The sequence below is a fragment of the Podarcis melisellensis genome, assembly GCF_964234715.1.
Source record: "Podarcis melisellensis genome assembly, chromosome: 10".
Lineage (NCBI taxonomy): Eukaryota > Metazoa > Chordata > Lepidosauria > Squamata > Lacertidae > Podarcis > Podarcis melisellensis.
Genome location: NC_138542.1, coordinates 6205648 through 6227854, shown reverse-complemented (window position 1 = coordinate 6227854; position 22207 = coordinate 6205648). Strand labels below are relative to the sequence as shown.

The window sequence follows — 22207 nt, the reverse complement described above, 5'->3', positions numbered from 1 at the left end:
TCCCTGAGAATTGGCCATGTTTGCTGGGGCTGATGAGAGTAGGTTGGGAAAGACTGCTACATGCCATTTTTGACATACAGAGTGACACGACCCCTGTGCTCCCCCCTCCCCATAAAGTTTGTATCCATATCACATAAGACAGACTTGAAGTAAATGTTTTTTATTTGAGTTGAACCTGTTTCCAAGTAAGCATGTTCAGGGTTGCAACCACAGGATCACTTCACACATTATAGGTATATAATCTTTGTATCACTGGCCCTTTTTGTATGCATGCAAAATCTGGAGCATTTGACTGGTTACACATATGGGTAGCTCAGTTGGTTAGCATGTGGTGCTGATAACGGCAAGGTTGCAGGTTCGATCCCCATATGGGACAGCTGCATATTCCTGCATTGCAGGGGGTTGGGCTAGATCAGTGATGGCCAAACTTGGCCCTCCAGCTGTTTTGGGACTACAGTTCCCATCATCCCTGACCACTGGTCCTGTTAGCTAGGGATAATGGGAGTTGTAGTCCCAAAACAGCTGGAGGGCCAGGTTTGGCCATACCTGGACTAGATGAACCTCAGCCTCAGCCCTCCATTTTTTTTTAATTTTATTTATTTATACAACAAGAAAAAAACACACACAAAAAACACACAAATACCAAATTACACACAAATTACAAAAATAACCATAGACACACAATTTTCTTGGCAAACAATAAAACATCTATTGGTCCTAACACTAAAGACCCAACTTCCCGTCTATTCCATATTTCAAATTCATATTACTTATTGCCAATACACATTTTTTTCATAATTAAACTTATTCTCAATAAATCTAATTTCTTCTGTCTACCTAGCAACTATTACTGAAGTTCCTCGAATGCTGCAACAGAATTTAAACTACTATATTTATTTTTCAGATATTCTTTGAAAACCTCCCATTTAGAAACAAATTCCTGTTTTGATTTATTCTTTATTTTTTCTGATAAACCATCTAATTCGGCATATTCTGTCAGCTTTTGGATCCAATCTTGTATAGAGGCGATTTCATTACTCTTCCATTTTGCTGTGATCAAAACTCTTGCCAGCCTCAGCCCTCCAGATGTTTTGGCCTACAACTCCCATGATCCCTAGCTAGCAGGACCAGTGGTCAGGGATGATGGGAATTGTAGTTTCAAAACATCTGGAGGGCCGAGGTTGAGGAAGCCTGGACTAGATGATCCTTGGGTTCCCTCCCAACTCTACAATTCTGTCGCTCTATAGGATATTCTATGGGCATATGACTTGTGGAATGAATCTTTCCCCGCTAAAACTATCAACGTTAGAAGTAGCCTTTTGAGAGCTTCTCACAGTGAATAATATTTCCTCCTCCTCCATCATTGTGGAGGCCGTTCACTTCCCCCTGTGAAGCAACATTTCAGGAAATATTGTGAAAATGTTGTTTTTCTATGTACCCTCCATGCCTCATTTCACCAGACCCCGCCTCCAATGTAAAGATACAAATCGTTCCTACTTTTATTTTATGACTCTTCCTACCTCAGACCAACTGATTCTTCAAAAATGGTGATTGCTGCCGAATCTTACTGTAGAATGTGCTGTTCACAAAGAGGATACTGTCTCCTGATCTTTTGACAGTGGAAAAAATTATTGGCCTCTCTGAATGACCATCTAGAACAGAAGTTCCCTGTCTCCTAAGTTCTTCCTGCAATCTTTGGTTAAGGAACTTCTTCCTTCAAGTTTCCTTAGATACACTTCCCTATCGGAAGGGCAGAAACAGATTTCAATCTTAGATCCCTGGATTTATTGCCTATTCAATCATAAAAAGAAAATGTTAAAATTAAATTCTGACCTGAAAACTACGGAAGGGACTACATTGAATTGTTTTCTCATGAACTGGGGACAGGGATTGTAAAACTTAATTTACTATCTTGGAAAAATATTCAAGAGTTGGATTTTTCTTAGTTCAATATTTGTTTGGTTTGCTGACACCTCGCAGAGGCTTAAAAACTATATTACTGAATCATCTGATGTTTATTAAGAACAATATAGTGTTAGACACAATGAACAATGTGTAACACCAAAACATGTGATCAGGAGAACTTTATCACACATAGCTGGCACCAGAGGGAGGGTCAGGGAGGGCAAACACCCCCTCAAACAATGAGCTTGCCCCCCACTCACCCCCCATTTCTGAACTCTTGTCCTTAATATTTGCTGTTATTTTTCTTTCTCACCCACCTGCAAATACACTTTGCCTCTTCTGTTTCCCCCAGAAATGTTGTTCTTGTGCCGCCACTGTTACCAGAACCTCTCCACAATACCTGCATCCTGTATTTTTATTGTCATAAGTCTATTGCTGAATCAAAAAAATAGTGTCTGACATTTAGTACAATAGAGGTTTTGGAATTCTTGTTATATCTTAACAAGGAATCAACATGTCCCTTTTCCATTTGCAAAATGAACACACACATGCTAACTGGCCGTGTAATCCCATGCATATTTACTCAGAAGTAAGTCATCATGTTTTTACTGAGGGTTTTTACTGCAGGGTTAACATGCATAGAATTGCAGTCCAAGGCGGAAGCCCAGAGACCTAGACATTGTAATGTCTGTGGAAGCTTGATAGAAATATCTTATTTTTCCTTATCTTACCATGTGGTGATGTCAAAGGCTGTTATTGTTACTTATGTAATTATATTTTTTCACTGAGGCAAGCAAAGTACTGCAATAAAATGTGTTTTCAAGTGTGATGGCTATTTCCTGCTCACTGCCAACTACATTTTATCTCCAAGGCCTCAGTACTAAGTGATAATTAGACGCTTTTCTGTTGGCTAGCTCTCTTTGCTTATCCTTGATCCTTGATCACTGATTTTTTATTTTTTTATTTTTACTGGAGAAAGTGTCAGCCCAATACATTTTCCAGTCAAAAGTGGAGTTCAAAAGGTGCCCATCACGATTCTTGCTATATCCCGGGGCGGATCTACTATGAAACTAATAAAGCTTAAGCTTTAGGGTCCATAATCCTGGAGGGGCCCCAGAAGCAACTTTAGTTCACATTGCTTTAAAATGTTGGGTCTAGGAGACCCAATTTGATTTGCATGAGTCAATTTGATATTTTTTGTTATTGTCTGTATTTCAAGAATACCAACAGTAGCACAGATGTTGTAAAGGTGATGTGATCTGTCGTGGAACAACTTCACTGAAGCAATGTGGTAACCCAGGTCTCGTTGCTGGTTGCGAAAATGTAGCTCCGCCACTGGCTGTACCCCTCCATTGTGCTGCCTGAAGGATGGCCTCTGAATGGAGACAACAAGAAAGTGGGGGACAGAGAATGAGAAAAAATCCGGCAGGTTCAAGGAAAGGAGAGTTTGGCTGAAATTTGCGGGAATGAGGGTGGAGGGCAAGAAGAGTCTTCCTATTTTTCATTTGTTAAACTTTGGAAGGTGTGCAGACTGAGTGGTGGAGAAAGGTGATGAAATGAAAGCTTATTTTTTAATTAATAAATAAAAATACAAAGGTGTCATCCAGAGAGGCATATTTGAATCATATTTTGTAATTCTTTCAAAGATAATGTCAGAACTGCAATTTGTTGTGTATTTTGCTAAATGCACATTGTATCAAAGGCAACTCAGGTGTTCTTTGATACAATGTGTGATACAATGTGTGATACAATGTATTGCTAAATACAAAACCTGGGGATTGAGTTCATTTGTGAAGAGAAGAGAGTCAAAACTAACGAGAGGATAAGTCAAGGAGAGGATAAGTTATTCTCTTTTTGCAACTGTATTACAATCTTCTTAGTTTTCACCTTACATCGTTTTTAGGCAATTCCAGTTCCCGAATCAGTTCACACAGTGCAGAATAGTTCCCTGAATCAGTAATGCCACAGGATATTGTAAAACCCAAATTTCATGGCATTTAGATCGAGTTACTACTCGAACCTATGTAAAAGAAATGGTACTTTTGCCTAGTTTTCTTAAAAAGGAAAACAAGTGAGTCAGACTCAGATTCACTCTGTGTGTGTGTGTGTGTGTGTGTGTGTGTGTGTCCATCCCAATACAGCTGGTCAGATGGCACACATTTTGGAAAATGGCACATTACAAGCTTTGGGTATCTTGTGATAGTGACTTATGTCCCTGGTATGTAGTGTTGCAATGCATGTTTTAAAACTTTTGTATTGCAAAACTATACATTCCTGGCAAAAGGCCACATTCTGCATTTCATACTCAAACGGGAATTGATCATCATTTTAATGGTTTCTGTACCTTTGCCATGTACCTTTATGCAGCCATGCATATTTTGCACAGTAGTTACTGCAAATCTGAATAAAAATCAAAGTGATACAGTACTTATTTGTGCTTGTTTTGGCTGGTAATGCATGAGAATTGTCAAACTGTTAACCTCTATTAAAACTGCTAGTTTAAACTTTCCTGTAACTACGGTATGTTTATTTGTTAGCAGTGCTGGTTTATGTTGGGTAAGAAGGAAATAAAATAATTATTCACGTAGAAAACCATCTGGGGTGAGGTGGCTTTCCAGTTTATTGCATAGAATGCCACATATACATATACCGGTACCATCAGAGAACAAGTTAATTCCTTTGAGGCCAAAGTGGCTGACCTAGAGAAGCTGAGATAAGATTGGCTGGTGGATGTGATAACTGCATCCCACTCTCAGGTTGACAGCTCTCCTGTTCCTACGGCAACAGAGGACCTCAATCTAAGGAAGGAGGAAATGTTCCCAGCGATTGAGAATGAATTCAAGGAGGCATCCAAAAAGAGGGTGTGATGTAGGTGACTTCAGTTACCCTCACATAGACTGGGTACATCTATGTTCTATGAGTCTTTGATTCTGTGTCCCAGTCACAACAAAGAAGTACAATTTCTAGATACCCTAAACAGTTACCCTAGATCAGTTTGTCATGGAGCTGACCCGAGGGGCAGTGACACTGAACTTAAGTGGTGCAAGATGTAAAAGTTTATTAACTGATTTGGAACAGTGTCTACAGCACTATCAGATTCAATATATATGTAAATAGACAATTTCCAAGAAAATTCAACCCCATCACATTTGACTTCAAAAGAGGAAACTTCCCAAAGATGAGGAAATTGGTTAAAAAGGAAGTTGAAAGGAAAAGTCAGGAAGGTCAAATCTCTCCAAAAGGCTTAAAAGTTGTTTAAAACCACAATATTAGAAGCTCTGCTAGAATGTATGTCACAGATCAGAAAGGGTAAAACCAGGGTCATGAGGTTGCAAATGTGGTGAATGAGCAGAATCTAAACAGCTGGTGGAGTCAATAAGGTTTCCTTTAGAAAGCTGAAGGTTTTCCACTGGAAGAATGAGGAACGGAGACAAATAGTGGTGGCATGAGTTGAAGTTCTTATTGACAAAATGAAAAATGATAATTTGCCATGTCTGGACGAGATTGACCTGGAAGATTTTAAAGAATTCCAATATGAAATTGCTGATTTTCTATCAGAAATATGTAACTTGTGCCTAAGATCAGCCACCATACTTGAAAACAGGAAAGCAGCCAATATTACATCAATTTTAAAAAAGAAATTGAGAGGGAATCCTAGAAATTATATACTGGTATAATTTGAATATCTTAGAAATAAATTTCACAAATGGAAGAGCAAATTCTCACACGCTTCCATGACCAGGGGGAAACTACGCTGGAATTGAAGTTTAAGAATTTTGTATTTTAAAATGGTAGCTAATAGTACTTGAGTGTTGGAAATGATATAAAATTCCTTCCAAGAGGATTAGCTCAATATTGAGATCTCAGCAAAAAGAACCTAATTTTTTATATACTGAAGCTTTATACCACAAGTTATGAAACAAATCACCCCAGGCATTTAATCATTCCTGGGTATTGCTTGATACAGTGAAAAGTTTCAATTTGTTTTCACATTAGATAAAAGTGTTGCCTGATTCTTTTCATAATAATTATTCAAGTAAATTCATAATTGTCACTCTTACATTTCTTAGTTGTTTTATGATGGAAAAATCCCTGGAACCAGAATGGCTGAACTGAAGGCAAAGTATACTGTTCTGCATGATACCCTAGTAAGGTAGGCTTTCTAGACCTTTCTGTATGTAATGTGAGGACTTATTTCTAGTGATTAAATATTTGTGCTAATTATGTGTTTGTAACTCAGCAAGAAAAATAAAATAAAATATACTGAGAAAATTTGTTCAAATTAAAAGATGGGAGAGGGGAACAAAGAGTGTGTTTCTGTTCACTATATCTAGCATCATTCCAAAGTTAGGTCTTCTGGAAAAGCTGGGAAACACCGTGTTTGGTGGTTGTGCCCGGTTATTAAACTGTTCTGAATGAATGTCGAATTCTTCCAGAAATGCTCCATATATATTTATGTAAATATTTGAACAGCATTGAAGATTATTTCTTTCACCCAAGCACTAGTTTTGTTGATTCACTGACCTCAAGGCGAAGTGTTTCAAGGTTCTAAAAGACAGCCAGACAAGAGTTTCCTGCTTTCAGATATTATTTCATTAAAATTTTAATATTGTAAGCATGGAAATAATACTCTATTGAATGCGTACACAAGAGAAAGAGTTCAAAGCAAAGATTTATCTCAGCATTTGATTCCCAATTTTGGCCATGCAGTAAATAATAAGAAATCTTTTCCGCCTTGTAATGGTTCTAGGGGTTGCTCGTGCATAAACCGGTGCCACACCTGGCTGGGTTACCTGGGTGAACCCTTTCTGTCTGGACAGCCACTCGCCCGTGGCTGTCTCAATCGCTGGCAGAATCCGTCAGTGGGCGTTTCTTGAACTTCTTCCAGCAAAGAAGCTCTTTGACGCCTAGTCTCCGCCTACTCTCCCTGCGCGGAGGGTGTGGGCAGTGGAGGACCCCTACTCTCCCCGCTGGTTCCCGGCAAGGAGTCATGGTACCGCCTCGCCGCTTCCCCCATCTGCCCCCTTCTCCACTGGTGCTATGTTGATTCTCTTCCCCAGAAGATGGGCTGCCTCTCCCCCTCCCGGGGTGCTCTCTGGAGTCCCTCTGGAGCCCGCTCTCTCCCTCCGGCCCTGATGGCAGTTCCCTGACACTCCTTTTTCCCTATTGGTTGTCTTTCCCTACTGTCAAAACTTACATTCTTAGATGAATAGAGCAGTAATCTAATCTGACTTCTTTGCCTTTGTCATTTATATATATGGTGCTCCGAAGATATGAAATAATATTTGTGATTTGCAATAACTTTCCATTATAGTAGTTGAAGGTTTGTTTCCTAAATATGTGTTTTATCCCAACATCGTTTTGCTTCAGCTTACAGGAAGCAGAGATTCAGCTGCTACAGGATGCCAAGCGTTTCACGGTCGAAATAGAACAGCAAGAGCAGATACTAGAAACTACTGATCAGTTTCCAGAGGGATATTCTTCAGAGGTCACCAAACTGAGACAGCAGTACCTGAGATATGTCAATGAATACAATGCGATTCAGGAAAGGGAGTATGAAATTCAGTACAAGTTGAACAGGTAGATAATATTGGAGTGGCTATCTGCAATACGAACTATGTACCAAGGAGTAATGACTGTCACTTATCCAGTTGATTGACAAATGGGGCACCCTTGGTTTGCGTCGGCTAAGGCAGGGAGAGTGGAGCTGCATGGAGCCACTGGACTTTAACTGCCTGCAGAGGACACGAAAAGTGGATGCGTCAGATAAGGCAGTCAACTGAAGTTAGGGCTAAACTACATGTTACACTTAGTATGTAGCATGCAGATATGTCTCATGTTTTCCTTAAATTAATTACAGGTGTGGAGGGCAATTATTACTGGGATAAATTCCGTACCCACCCCCTGCATGGCTGTGCGGTTTAGGAAAAATGTTTGCATGGGGGCTACTGGAAGCTTTTTTCTAAGCCTTGTAGCCACGAAGGAAGTGGTTTTTTTTGTGGGAGCGTGACTTGGGCGGAAGGGATGTAACTCCCTTCCCTATGCACCAGAGCCCCAATAACATTTGCCCCCCCCACATTTGCAGCTGATTAAAGAGGTGGGGGAGACATGCGCATTAAGTGCAATGTATAATTTTGCCCTGAGACATCTGATGGGAGTTGGAGTCTAGCAACTGATTGAAGAGCCCAGGTTCCCCATCCCAGAGACAAAATGTTGGAAACTAGTTGTTGCAGATATGAATCTTACGAGTGAGTAAATCCAAAATTGTGACACTTCAGTATTATTAAATTATTTTAACAAACCCAATACTTAGCTTTTCATTTTGGCCCCTTTTGTTTTCCTTGGCCGTATATTGAAGCATTTCAAGGGTACGTGCTTGCAAATAATTGATATTTAAATCACCTTATTGACATGAGTTGAATGATCTTTTATGCTGTTTTCCTTTAGTTTACGAGAAGACAAGAATCTCATCGAAAGGGAGTATAAAAGAATGCCAAAAGCTACTGTAAGTAAGAAGTTCATGTTACCTGTGACGCCTAGTGTTGTGCCATTTGGCTAGATAAAAACAACAAAGCATAATGTGGCACCTTAAAGATGACCACCAACATTTGCTGTGTAAATTAGGCTATATATTGTTCAGTCTTTTGGGTTTGAGCCACCATTTTGTGAGTAGTTAAGGGAGAAAAGTGCTGTATTTTTCGCTCTATAACACGCACGTAGTTTTTAGAGGAGGAAAATCCGTAGGCATGCCACCCATAGGCATTCCCTCCATAACACGCACAGACATTTCCCCTTACTTTCTAGGAGGAAAAAAGTGAGTGTTATGGTGCAAAAAATACGGTATTTTAAGTTCATACATCATGTAAAATATGGCACTTTATCCTATCTCCATTTCCATATTTGTCTGGGATAGTTTTGATAGATATGCTTACCACTTTCCTTGACATTTCTTATTGTTTCGAGATGTAAAATTCTTAACCATGTTTAGCATTAGATGTGTACCAAGGTTAACCAGGGTTTGAAACCAGGGTGTACAGACCTTATTTGCACTTTGCAGATTACAGGGAGCTGTAGGCATGCTGAGCCAAACCACACAAGCTTGTTGGCTTCTGGAGAGGCGCTTATACCGCTTTGTGCATCCCCTGGTCCTTTTTGCTGCCATGCCACACTAAACTAAGCCAAGATTTGGCTTAGTATGTCGTTGTTGGGAAACATAGAAATGTGGAGCTGCCCTGTGGTAGCTTGCATTGCTTCTATTCATTTGCATTTGGCTTTTTCAGTGAGAAAACAAGGTATGGCAGGGCAAACAGTTTTGAAAGTGAAAGAAAACTACAGTGGTACCTCGCAAGATGAATGCCTCGTAAGACGAAAAACTCACAAGACGAAAGAGTTTTTCGTTTTTTGAGTTGCTTCGCAAGACGAAAACGTCTTGCAAGTTTGATTTTCAATGCATTCCTATGGGAATCCGTGCTTCGCAAGACGAAAAATCCGCAAGACGAAAAAACTCGCAGAACGAATTAATTTCGTCTTGCGAGGTACCACTGTACAAAGCTAAGCTCCAGGAAGAGCAAAAGCAGTTATATCATCTTCAAAATAATCCAGCCAAATACCACCAAAGTTATAGTTTGTGACAAGTTTCATTTCAAATGTTTTGTCCCCTTCCCCCCAAAGCACGGTAGCACTTAACAGTAGCAGCAGTCACTGACTTCTTTGCTACTGCCTGTGTCTTAGCCTTCAGGAGACCTGCTCCATATGTCCCTAATCCTAAAAAATATCCCTAGAAACCCAGAGGTGGAGATCTACCAATCCCATCCAATTTAAGGCGGTTGCTGATGAACTGAATGGGTTGGGTTATGACCGACAGGACGGAGGTATGAGAGCAAGGAACTCTGGGAGGAAGGCACAGTCCCCTCCCGTTTTATTCCTGACCCTAATGAGGGACTGCCACAAAACAAATCTACAACACAACTGAGAGATTTTGTAATAGGGAAGCTAAATGGGCAGTAATATTGCAGGTCAAATAACATGCATGCCCCTAAAATACTATTTTAACATGCATTCTAGAATAAACATGTTTTAATGTTTTCCTAATTCGTGCATTCCACTTTCCAAACATGAAGTGACTAATTTTCGCTTTTCAAAGGATGCAGATAAGAGGATGAAGGCTCTGAGGGAAAGCTGTGAAGAGCTTCGTAAAGAAACTACACACAGGCGGCAAGAAATCAGAGCACTGAAAGATGATCTTTCTTTAAGACACAAGCGCCTTACTAAGGATCAGAAAGAACTCGAGGAACTATTTCGGAAGCAAGAAGAAATAAAAGTAATTCAATAATATATTCATTAGTCTGTGTAGCTGTGCTCCACTGTGTGCTCCCAATTGATACAACTTGAATATTAGTTCTGTAGCTTTCCATAAAACCTCAGTCTGTGTAGACTAATGTTTATATTTTTATCACTAGGATGACCTTGTCCGTCTTCAAGCCATTCCTCTTCAGCTCGGAAAGGATATGGACAAAATAAACCGCAGAATGCAGTATGGGTTTCTTTCCTTAATGTTTTTTGTTTGCCCAGTATTATATATATTTATTGACTTTCTACCCTTCCTCCCAAAGGAGCCTATATTGCTAGCAGCCCAGTGGACAGTCCTATTAAGCCCACTGCCCTTTTCTTGAATTTAAGCCACCTGGCACTTAAACGTTGATCCTAAATATTTGTGTTGGTCTGTTTGCTGGTGTGACAAGCATGACATCATGGTTTGTGATGCTGTGGTTACACAGCAGTAGGTTCTTCCCATCTTTCACATTGGCTGGTTGAACTGGGTCCTCTTCTTCTGGCTTCCACAACACAGGCAATGGGGAACATATGACCCTTCAGCTGTTGTTGGACCTTAACTCCCATTAGTTCCTGCCAGCATGGCCAGTGGTTTGGTATGATGGGTATTATAACCCAACAATCTCTAGGTGGCCACAGGTTCTTCATACCTGCCCTAGACTGAAGCTCTTGTTTTAGTGATAGCAGAGATATTCATCTCCATCAAATTGATAATGTAACATATTACATGGATGCTCACTACAAGCACCTGTATAGCGATGCTGTGCTGCATTACAGCCTCCTGCTGCTATGAAAAATGTTTCTTTCTTTTTTCTTTTTCTGAAGGCATGGCTTGTTTTATCTGGTGCTGTTATTACGTTGTGACTCTGCAGTTAGATGGTGAACAGCTTTAAATCATACTTTTAAAAGCTACAGAAATAACATAGAAATTCTGATATTTCAGGAACGTGATTATTTGAGATTGCATTTTATTTTCCTGCTACTTTATAGGTCTTTGGCCCTTCTTGCCATTAGCTTTTCAAGCTTCAAAGCCCTTAGAGGCTAGTATTCTGTGGATCTCCATCAGAGCTTTTGAGATGGACAAAAGGTCCTCAGGGTCCTGTAAAGCTAAACTGATGCACAGCCATCTAAACCTATGATGTCAACTACAACATCAAAAGAAGATGAAGCAAACTTGTTTTCTCCTGCACTGGAGGGCAGGACTTGAACACATGGCTGCAAGTTTCAAGAAAGGAGATTCCAACTAAACATCAGGAAAAACTTTCTGGCTGTAAGAGCTGTTTGACAGTGCAGCAGTCTCCCTCGTGAGATTGTGGACTCTCCTTCCTTGGAGATTTTTAAGAGGAGGTTGGATGGTCATCTGTCATGGATGCTTTAGCTAAGATTCTTGCATTACAGGGATTGGACTAAATGACCCTTGGAATGTATAATTTTTTAAATCAGTTTCTAAAAGTGAGGAGCTGAGTTCTTATTGAAAAGGGTTTTTTATAATAAAAAAATCCTTTCCACCTGCCATATTAGGTACACCTTTTCATAGTAAAAAAAGTAATCAATTGGATTAAAAGTGTAAGTGTTTTATCAGCACCTGGATAGAAAATGTAAGGCCATAAAGACTTTGCTCCTGATTTTATCAGAGCACAGATGAGTAACAACATGGAGCTGTTCAGACTTCCAAGGGACGCTTGTGAGGGGGACATGAGCATCTTTGGGGGAAGGTACAAGGAGTGTGGTGGTTAGGCATAGTCTGTGGGTTCCTAGTGTTTGTTTTAAATATACTTACATCTCTAGCCCTTGTGAAAACTAATATATGATGTTAAATGTAGAGGCACTATTCTGTTAATTTGTTTTGTAAGAAACTAGCCTGTTGGTTAAACCACAGAGCCTAGGACTTGCCAATCAGAAGGTCGGCAGTTTGAATCCCTGCGACGGAGTGAGCTCCCATTGCTCGGTCCCTGCTCCTGCCAACCTAGCAGTTCAAAAGCACGTCAGAGTGCAAGTTGATAAATAGGTACCGCTCCGGCAGGAAGGTAAACGCCGTTTCCGTGCACTGCTCTGATTCGCCAGAAGCGGCTTAGTCCTGCTGTCCACATGACCCGGAAGCTGTACTCCGGCTCCCTCGGCCAATAAAGCAAGATGAGCGCCGCAACCCCAGAGTCGGCCACGACTGGACCTAATGGTCAGGGCTCCCTTTACCTAGCCTGCTCCCACCTTTCAGTGTTTTTAGCCAATGAATGATATCACAACCTTGATCGACATTTATGAAAACAAATCTAACCACTCAGATAATGAGAAGTCTAGAGTGACACATCTATTTTCTACAGAATGAACTAGGCTCATTTTAAAGCTTTCCCTGGCGAAGTGCTCATCGCCCCATAGAAAACAATTCAGGCATCCGTGATTTTAGTGTAGTTATGATTAGGCAAAAGTTACAAAAAAACAAAACAAAACATTGCAGCAAAAATGGGACTTTTTGGATCTTTCTAACTCAGATATTATTGCGTAGCCCCCAAAGTTATAACTGAGCTTGTAAAAATTAAAGAAGTTGCCCTGCCAATGCAGTTATTTCAGGGTCTGTGTCTGAGAGAGCATGGATTACACTGGCTCTATACACAGGGTTATTTCCATTTTCAAGAGTGGGAGTTAAGAGTAATGTAATGCCAAGCCTGAAATGTACTCTAGTGTTTATCCTGGGATTTCTTCTTTTTTTAGTGAATGAATGTGGAGGGGGTAGCTGTTATTATTATTATTATTATTATTATTATTATTATTATTATTATTATTGATAATATTTATTACTTATGCCCCGCCCATCTGGTTGGGTTTCCTCAGCCACTCTGGGCGGCTTCCAACAGGAGATTAAAAATACATTAAAACATCAGTCATTAAAAAACTTCCCTAAACAGGGCTCTTAAGTTAATTGTAGTAGCAGTGCAATTAATTAAAGACTTAAGGGGTCCAGAAAAAACACTGAAGGTTCCAGCTGAGGGTGGAAAGACACAGTAGGGATGCCAGGTCTGTCTGTAGATGAACACCAGGTCTGTCCAGTGAAAAACAACACAGGGATATTCCTAGAACTAGATTATCAGACACAGGTCTACCCAAGTCTCATTACTGTTCTGTCACCAGATCTACTAGAAATTTTAGACCAGTTCCCTGTTAGCTATATATGTTTATTTATTTGGAATATTTACTACTCCCTGCCCCCTGTCACATGAAAGCAGGCAGTGCATTATGGACCTTTAATTGCTTCAACATGGTCTCATGGTTTTGGAAAAGGAATTTGGGTCTAAGTCTTACATTAATTTTTATTGTGTTTTTACTGGAGTACAACAGGTATAATGGCAGGATGTGAGCAGAGACCTGGTTTGTTACTAATATAAACACCTGCAATTGTCTACAGAGAAACGGAGAAAAGGAGAAAGGCAATTCAGGAAGAAGCGCGAGAGATATTTGAGTCCTTAAGAAAAATAGAGGCTAAAAATGACGAGGCGCTAGAAGAAAAGGATGATGTGATGAAAGAGGTGGAGGGGAAAAAGGCTTTGCTGGAAAGCAAGGAGAGAGAATTTATCTCTCTCACTAAAATGCATGAAATGAACAAAGAGAATGAAGGAAGTGCCATAGCAGAAAGGTAGGGCGGAATTTGTCTTTCACCACCTGTTTTGCTAGCTAAATTCAACTGGGTTGCTAGGTTGTGTTTCCAAGATGCGTATATGGGAGAAGACTCCTGTTCAGATATTCCAGTACTAAACTGTACATTGTTTTAAATATCCCGCACCTTTGAATTGGGCCTGGAAACAAAAAGGGAGCGAATGCTGTTTTTCCAGCTTATTGCTGTAACAAGCAGCTACAGGGAGCCCTGTGGATCTTCAGAAACTTCTCAGTGACTCATAAATCAGCAGATCAGCTTCTTTGTCAGATGATAATATGGTCAAGCAAACTGGTAGATACGGTGAGATGAGCCTACCAATTTTCTAAAAAATTTCGTGCATCTGGTGAAGTGACCTCAAGCCCAGTGATTTTCAAACTTGCTGTGGGTTCACAGAGCCTAGGGCTTGCCAATCGAAAGGTCGCAGTTCGGATCCCCGCAACGGGGTGAGCTCCTGTTGCTCGGTCCCTGCTCCTGCCAACCTAGCAGTTCGAAAGCATGTCAAAGTGCAAGTAGATAAATAGGTACCGCTCCAGCGGGAAGGTAAACGGTGTTTCCGTGCACTGCTCTGGTTGCGGCTTAGTCATGCTGGCCACATGACCTGGAAGCTGTACGCCGGCTCCCTCGGCCAAGAAAGCTAGATGAGCGCTGCAACCCCAGAGCCGTCCGCGATTGGACCTAATGGTCAGGGGTCCCTTTACCTTCGTTTACCTTCAGGAAACAGTTTCCCATTGCAGATCTACTATAGAATCCCTCTGTGTTGAAGAGGATCTCAAGACTGTTTCTAGGCCACAAGCTCTCAGTAAATATAGAGCAGTGACTAGGTCTGTGCGGGCTTAACTGACATTCTTGGAAAACTGGTAATATGCTCTACAATGCACCACATTGCGAAGAAAAAGTGGCAATGATGGGCAAGTTGCCTTTTAGGTAGCCTGTCTGCCATGGATGATCTTCGCATTGAGAGACTCCTTTGGAATCCCAAGGGATCGCGTGGCATAGTTGGAAAACATTAATCTCCATAAGGCTTTTGGTTTTGTTGCAACAGACTGACATAACTTCTTTTGTGGAACAAAAAATGCTGTAACGCTGGTAAAGTTGAATCAGTGTCCTTGAAAGTGATTGCTGGTTTCATATTTTGACTGCTGCCCAACAATAGTTTTTTCTCCCACTGTTCCTAACTGTATTTTTGTTTATTCCTATAAATGTTACATCAAGATGCACTCAGGGCAGCTCACAAGAGTTTAAAATACTTCGCAAAACAAATAACAAAACAAATCACAGCATTATAAATAACAGGAATTCAGTGGTTTTGTTTATACCTATTCCTTGCCCAGTTTAACTTTTCCTTTCTTTTGTACATTTTGTTTCCTTTCTGTACACTTCTGTAGGGCTATCTTAGAAATGGGTTCTCGTAACTATATTGTGACAAAGCAAAAACTGCAAGACACTTTGAGTCGGATGCAAAGAGAGAGAGAGAAAGATTTCAGGAATTTTAAAAAGATGGAGATGCAATTGAAGATAGCTCAGGAGGGCTTGGAGCAAATCAGATCCTATCATGAGAGAATGCAGTTAGAGGTTTGTATGAATAAGTTCGATTAGAGATATTTTTCCTGGTTAAAATTAGCTTGAAAATGTTTCCACAATGCTGTTTTCTCTTTCAGACTGTGCCAGTAATTAATTCAGTTAACTGTTTTAAACATTGGCAAAGAGACATAACTATAGTTATTTGGCAGGGAAAGAGACCAAGAATAAACTTTAAGAATTTAACAGATGCTAAAGAAAGAGGAGGTTTGGCCTTACCTAATTTCAAACTGTATCATGAAGCAGCATGTTTAACTTGCTTAAAAGAGTGGATAACATTAAAAAATACTAGATTATTAGACTTGGAACAATTTGACAGAAGATATGGATGGCATTCATATCTGCGGTATGACAAAGTCAATAAAAATAAAGATTTTCTTAATCATTATGTAAGTAGGGGTCTGATGGAGGTGTGAAGGAGAACTAAAAGCCTTCTGGAACATAAGACTCCCTTATGGTTATCACCAATGGAGGCCTGTGCACATAAATCAACAAATATGCAACCCGAATGGGCTTTATATAGAGATTTATTGAGCTTTCAGGATATAAGCTTTAAAAATTCGACAAAATACAAAACTTAGTGGGTAATTGGTTCCAGTATCATCAGTTAAACAACATCTATAAAAAAAAGATTTAAATAATGGATTTGCTAAAGATGTTGGACATAATATAGATATGGCTGCCTGGGAAAAGCTTTGGAAAACAGGAAGGAAATTTACAGCATGTTATGGCCTAAAAGAAAACTATTACAAGATGATGTATAGATCTAATCCCAAAGAAGCTAGCTCAAAAGTACAAAAATGTATTAAACTAATGTTGGAAATGTAAAGTTTGTTAGGGGTCATTCTATCATACGTGGTGAACCTGCAGGAAGGCGAAAGGCCTTTTGGGACATGATATATAATGAATTTAATAAAAGATTTAAAGTGACTTTTCCCAAGAGACCACAGTCCTCCCTGCTGGGGAAACTAGACAGTGAAATCCCCAAAAAAGCCTTAATGGTACTTGTACGTGACTACAGCTGCAAGTACTGATAAAAGATACAAATTTAGAACCTTTTAAAGAGCTCTGGAAACCATTTCTAGTCTAAATAAAAAGTTATTTCCCATATGTGAAGATCCCAGCTAGGTTTGAAATGTAAGAAAACAGCAAAATATATTAAGAAACATGTTAGAGAGGATGAAATCAGATAAGACAGCACCTTAAAATGCAGTTGTATGTAATTTGAGTTATAAACATGGGTGATGGGTGAGCAGTAAGTCACTAGTTTTGTTGAATTGGAATATAATTGTTGAGTCACAAATGTAACACTATATATAGAAAAAAATATATATTACAAAAAAGAGAAAATGTTTCTACACACAGGATTGTGTGTGCATAGTGTTGTGGCAGCGTTGGAATACTACAATCATTAACACATCCAGCTTTTGCCAGGTGACATGGAATTCCAGCACGAAGGCAGCCACAACAACCAAGGGATTGCTATTCTAAAGAATAACAAACAGCAACAGGAGACCAAAAAAGCAAAAATATTTGTATCAGCAAGCTATGGCAGAAAAGCAAAAAAAATATATCAGCATGCTATGGCAGTAAAAACTAAAACTTGGGTAACTGAGAATCTGGCTATGTTTGCCTTTGAAGGTTACTGAATGCTGTATTTAGAGGAAGGATATGTTCCTTTCGAAAGAAATAAAACACCCCGTGATAAATTTGTAGATTCTGCTTTTCACAGTTTCAGACTGTATCACACACTCCACCCAGCCTAGATTGTACTGTACTTTGATGCTGCAACCGGGCAAATTCCTAAAGGCTGATGCACACCAGACTGGAATGAAACATGAGCCTCCCTTTATACCCTGGGAGTCAACCCAACCCATGAAGCCTTCAGTCAGGGGTCTGCCCCAGACCCCTCACAGAGGAGCCAGAATACACAGAGGAGCCCCCAACCCCTGGCAATTGGCCCAAGTGTTCTTTTGTGTGCCTGGCTGCGTAGAGATGTTCGCTCCACCCCACACTGCTTCCTACTTCAAATTGTGACTTGCGTGTCGAGACCCCACAGCCACCCCCTCATTGGGAAATAACTCACACAAGGACACGGATATTAGGTTTATGTTATTGGGCAAATTTGGCCACAACTTTATTGAATTGCAGAATGTGAGCGGTATTGGCTTAGGCATTGATGGGACCCGACTATATCTGACTCCTGCCCGCTGCACAGGAAGTCCAGTAAGGTTAAACCACTGGTAGGGGGAGCCCTTTCGATGCGTACCAACTCAAGCTCCCCTTGGTGTTCCAGTTGGGGTCGTGTTATAGCCCTAGCCCCCGACCGGGCTTCGGACAAGAGCAACACCCCCAGATTCCTTTAACGGAATACCCATAAGCATGGAGGGGCAGGTGATGGCCACATCTCCCCCCCCCAAGGTCAAACAATGCCTAACCGCAACCCTGACAAAGTTGTGACGATTGCTACAAGGTAGGTGAAAACCAAGTGGCCAGTGCCAAATTGCCAAGTGGAAAAAGTCCTACCAGGCCCCTTGGACAACTAAGGTGACCAACTGAGGTCCATAGCAAGGCCATTGCCTAACCTGCAAAATAGGGAGGGAGGGTGATTGAGGAAGCAAGCCAAAGAGGAAGTCCTCCGGCTCGCTCCGTGGTTTAAAGGTTCCCGGCCACGCCCCCCGGCCAGCGGATTGGCTGGCCGGGCTCTGACATGGCTGGGATCCCCCAGGTAACAGGGGACCAAGTCCCCCACCCCCGGTGGGGAGTGGGTGGCCACGCGGTCCACCGCAACTCCTCCCCACTGGGAAGTGGAGCGGATTTCTCAATAAGTATGTTGGGGAGGTGGGGACCTGGACTTCCCAGGAAACTTGAGATCTACTGTTTAATAGCTAGAAAAGTCTACATAATTGAGAAAAGAGTTACTATCTTCGCTGGTGACATGGGCTAATCAATAACCTGAAAACTTTAGAAATGCCAAGCTAAGGAAATTATCCATGCTAACAAGGACTGGTGCACATTAAACACTCTAAATGTTAATCCATATGTTAGGCCTGGAAGAATAGAGTTATAATGTAAAACTTTTTTATGTAGTCTAACCAGGTAACTCCAGATATTTATGGAGGCTCGGCTTAACCGAGAAGCCAAGAGGGCGGAATGCAGAGGGGAAAGAGCCAGGCCTTATTGTGAGGGTAACATATAGGAAACTACACAAAACTGACGGCTTTGCTGATGAATTCTTACAGTAATGTTACAACTGCGTCACTAGGTTGTTCTTTTTTAAAGGAACTCTTAACAAAGCATATGAAAATGCTCTGCCCCCCCGGCCACATCCCTTTGATGCTATGGCAATGTTCTACCCAATTGCATATAATTTTGTGGGATGTATTGTATGAATAAGCACTCACAGAATCAGGAAACAGGTTGTGACAGAAGCACTTCCTACAAACCAGTTATTTCACAAGAGCATCATGCCAGATTCCCTTGTGAAACTGCTTACTGTGCAGTTGTGCCTTTTCCCAGCAACGTGTCAATCCAAGGCAGGGCAACAGGGGTAAAGTGTATTGTGTGTGTCAGTAACATTTGGGGCTATATGATCCTGCTGCAGCTAAGCTAAAAGAACCAACCGTAACATTATCAGTGGACATGGAATAACGGAGGAGTGTTGAAATAGTAGCTTTTACAAGACCTCCATATTTCTTCTATCATGCCTTCCGCTCAGTTGTGTAAAGTAACCCAGGAGCTGCCAGGAATTTTAAAATTATACTGGAAAGCTTTGCTTAACTGTCTAACGGTCTGAAGTTGTTAGGAAAATTGCCCATCTGTAAATATTTCTGTGCATGCAAACTGATGGGCATTCACAGATAGCAAGTTCCAAAAAATACGTATTAGGGCAATCATATTTTTAAAAGTGCCTTAAGTACAATGATGCCGTGATGTTGCAAGTTGATGAGTTGGCATCACCATAACATGAGAATGCTAGTCTGGCAGCAGCATCCAAAACTGATAAACAATACAGAAATAGGCAGAGAAAGGGTGTGGCATGTTTAGGACACCTAGAACCCACGTCAAAAGGTATTTCAGCCACCACAGTACAAATTATGCCAAGACACATCTGCATGACTAAGTTTGCTTACAATAGCAGCCTACCATCATTATAGATCATATGTCAGCACTGTGATTATTAAGGATCAGGTGTTCATTAAGGATCAGTTGGTGCTTGTCTTGTGTGTCTCGATATTTAGAGCCCTAGAATCCCACTGAGCTTAACATGTCTACAGTGGTACCTCGGGTTACAGACGCTTCAGGTTACAGACACTTCAGGTTACAGACTCCGCTAACCCAGAAATAGTAACTCGGGTTAAGAACTTTGCTTCACGATGAGAACAGAAATCGTTCAGTGATGGTGCTGCAGCAGCAGGAGGCCCCATTAGCTAAAGTGGTACCTCAGGTGAAGAAGAGTTTCAGGTTAAGAACGGACCTCCAGAATGAATTACGTTCTTAACCAGAGGTACCACTGTACATGGTTCCAGGTTGCAGCTGTAATACCTACATCAACTGCTGTGATGGTTGTTTTTCTAGCATCCTTTAGCAAGCCATTTAACAAACTTTTTAAAAACCCCATGTTCTGCAGTTGGAATGTGTACCTACATTCCTAAATCTTAATCTTTAATTCAGTTAACATTTAAGGAAGATGCTAAGTACTGTCTATGTTAAAATACCCCTTTTCCTTCTTTTGCATATGTTAACAGTCTCAGGTTTCCCTTTTTTAGCTAGATGCTATTCCAAAAGATGATGGGACACTACTAGAAAGACGAAGGGAGCTCCAGAGGGAAGTAGAAATGATTAAGAGAAATCTGGCCCAAGAGGTAGGTTATTACCATGACCCTTATTTTATGTTTTTCTAGTTCTTTTCCATCCTACAAGATTTAAGATACAAGTCCTGCAAAGCTCTGTGTCCGTTTAAAACAGGGGTTGTCAATCTGGTCCCTACAGCCCACTAGTGGGCGTTTCAGGATTCTAGGTGGGCGGTATGGGCTTCTACAGCACAAGCTGAATTCTCCTTCTATTGAGCGCTGGTGGGCGGTAAGAAAATTTTACCATCAAGAAAGATGCATTAGTGGGCGGTAGGTATGAAAAGGTTGACTACCCCTGGTTTAAAAGCTCTAATACTGTCATAAATATCACCATGAAATGGGTAAAAATGTTTTAGTACACAGATTGCTGAGGTCACAGTGCACCAAATGTGTGATCATCAAAAGAATGTTGTACTGTATGGGTAGTCATTGTGTGTTCCATGCCATCACAAACGGTTGTAGTTCAGGCATTGTATCAGACTCCAGTGATCTCTTTTTGGCATCTTTGTGATAAATGAGATATAGAGGAAAACTATTGAAATTATTCAGTTAAATCTTCATACATGCATAAGGAATCTAGTCAAGCAAGCTTCAACAATTCTACAGTTTTAGCCATTCACCCACTCTGCCTCCAGCCTGTGGAGTGTTGTGGGTACAGAAGTTTAAATTTGTGTATTCCCGATTTTGGATGAGTTTTTATGCAGTTCATTTTACCTTCAAGTGCACAATGCTTTACAGTGCAATGCTGTAGGGGGAAAAGAACTTATACAAATGAAATCTAGAGTAACAGGAGCATTGCACCATTAATAAACATGGAGTTTGTAAATTTTATGCTTATGTACGTTCCAAACATCTCCTCACTGAGCTGGTGGAATAGTGGCAGCTTTCTCCATTGACATCTACGACCGGTGCAATTTCTTTACCCTCTCTAAGGAGATTTGAAGAGAACACAGACTGCCAGGGTTTCCTTACACTCTTTAGAGGAGGATGCTAGCCAGAGTGGGTATAGGAGTAAAACGAAGTTTATCAGAACTGGCAGGATTGCTGTTTAGGAGTACAAGGGGGCAGCTTACAATTGGCATAGCTGCTTAAAAGAGAAAATAGGGCAGGTGTAGTGGTTGCTTTTGGGTGTTGAGTCCTAGATTTGAAAACCTCTCTCCGTGCGTCATTTCTTTGTAAAAAAAAGTTTGTTTACTGGTTATTAGGTTAAATGTTGTACTAGTTGCAAAGATGAGATTCAGTGTGCTATACTGGATAGATTTTCAGATCAGGGAGGCTCTTTTACAGAGTCTGATCCTTCCAATATTAATTGCTCAAGTGGTGCCAACTGTCTAGATAGATACCTGTTTTACTATTTTCCAGTTTGTGATGAAAGCATGCATTGGACTTCAAAGGTGCTTCCTCTCAGCGCCCATCAGCTGCACTAGCTGTTGGAACTGGCTGGACACTGCGGAGTTGTGGCTGGATACTGAGGCGTGGGCAGTAGGAGAAGGGGGCAGGGTTGGAGGCGGACTTGTCGTAAGGGATCAGTGATCTGGGGGAGCCAGGACTGGAGTCAGAGTCAGTCAGGACTGGAGAGGGAAGAACTAGTGCAGGAGGAGTGAGAGAGAGAGGTCAGGCTGGTCAAGGGTTGCCTTCTCCTAACTTGTAAGTGTACTTTTGACAATGAAGACTCAATTCCTCACTCTGGCCATTCCTTGCCCGACAGCGCCATGGCACTAGCTCAGCCACTTCCATCCAAGTGCTTACCTGCCCCCCAGGGGTGCCAACTTGAATAAAATATTGGGGGGCCCAAATAAGCGCCGTCCCACATAATTGATCACAAAACAGCACATGCACACCACTTTAATGACAATGCCCATCAACTTGGGGGGGCAGCCCCCTCAAATAT

The 22207-nt window shown here is 41.0% G+C and overlaps 1 protein-coding gene across 1 annotated transcript in view; it reads left to right on the top strand.

Annotated features, from left to right (window-relative positions):
- Nucleotides 1-22207, top strand: part of CCDC146 (coiled-coil domain containing 146) — a 65505-nt gene that overhangs the window by 30832 nt on the left and 12466 nt on the right. The window contains exons 4-11 of the mRNA XM_081927654.1: nucleotides 5976-6058; nucleotides 7276-7485; nucleotides 8353-8410; nucleotides 10049-10225; nucleotides 10365-10438; nucleotides 13637-13864; nucleotides 15271-15457; nucleotides 20233-20328. Coding sequence (XP_081783780.1) covers nucleotides 5976-6058; nucleotides 7276-7485; nucleotides 8353-8410; nucleotides 10049-10225; nucleotides 10365-10438; nucleotides 13637-13864; nucleotides 15271-15457; nucleotides 20233-20328 — 1113 coding nt within the window. The remainder of the gene's footprint in view (nucleotides 1-5975; nucleotides 6059-7275; nucleotides 7486-8352; nucleotides 8411-10048; nucleotides 10226-10364; nucleotides 10439-13636; nucleotides 13865-15270; nucleotides 15458-20232; nucleotides 20329-22207) is intronic.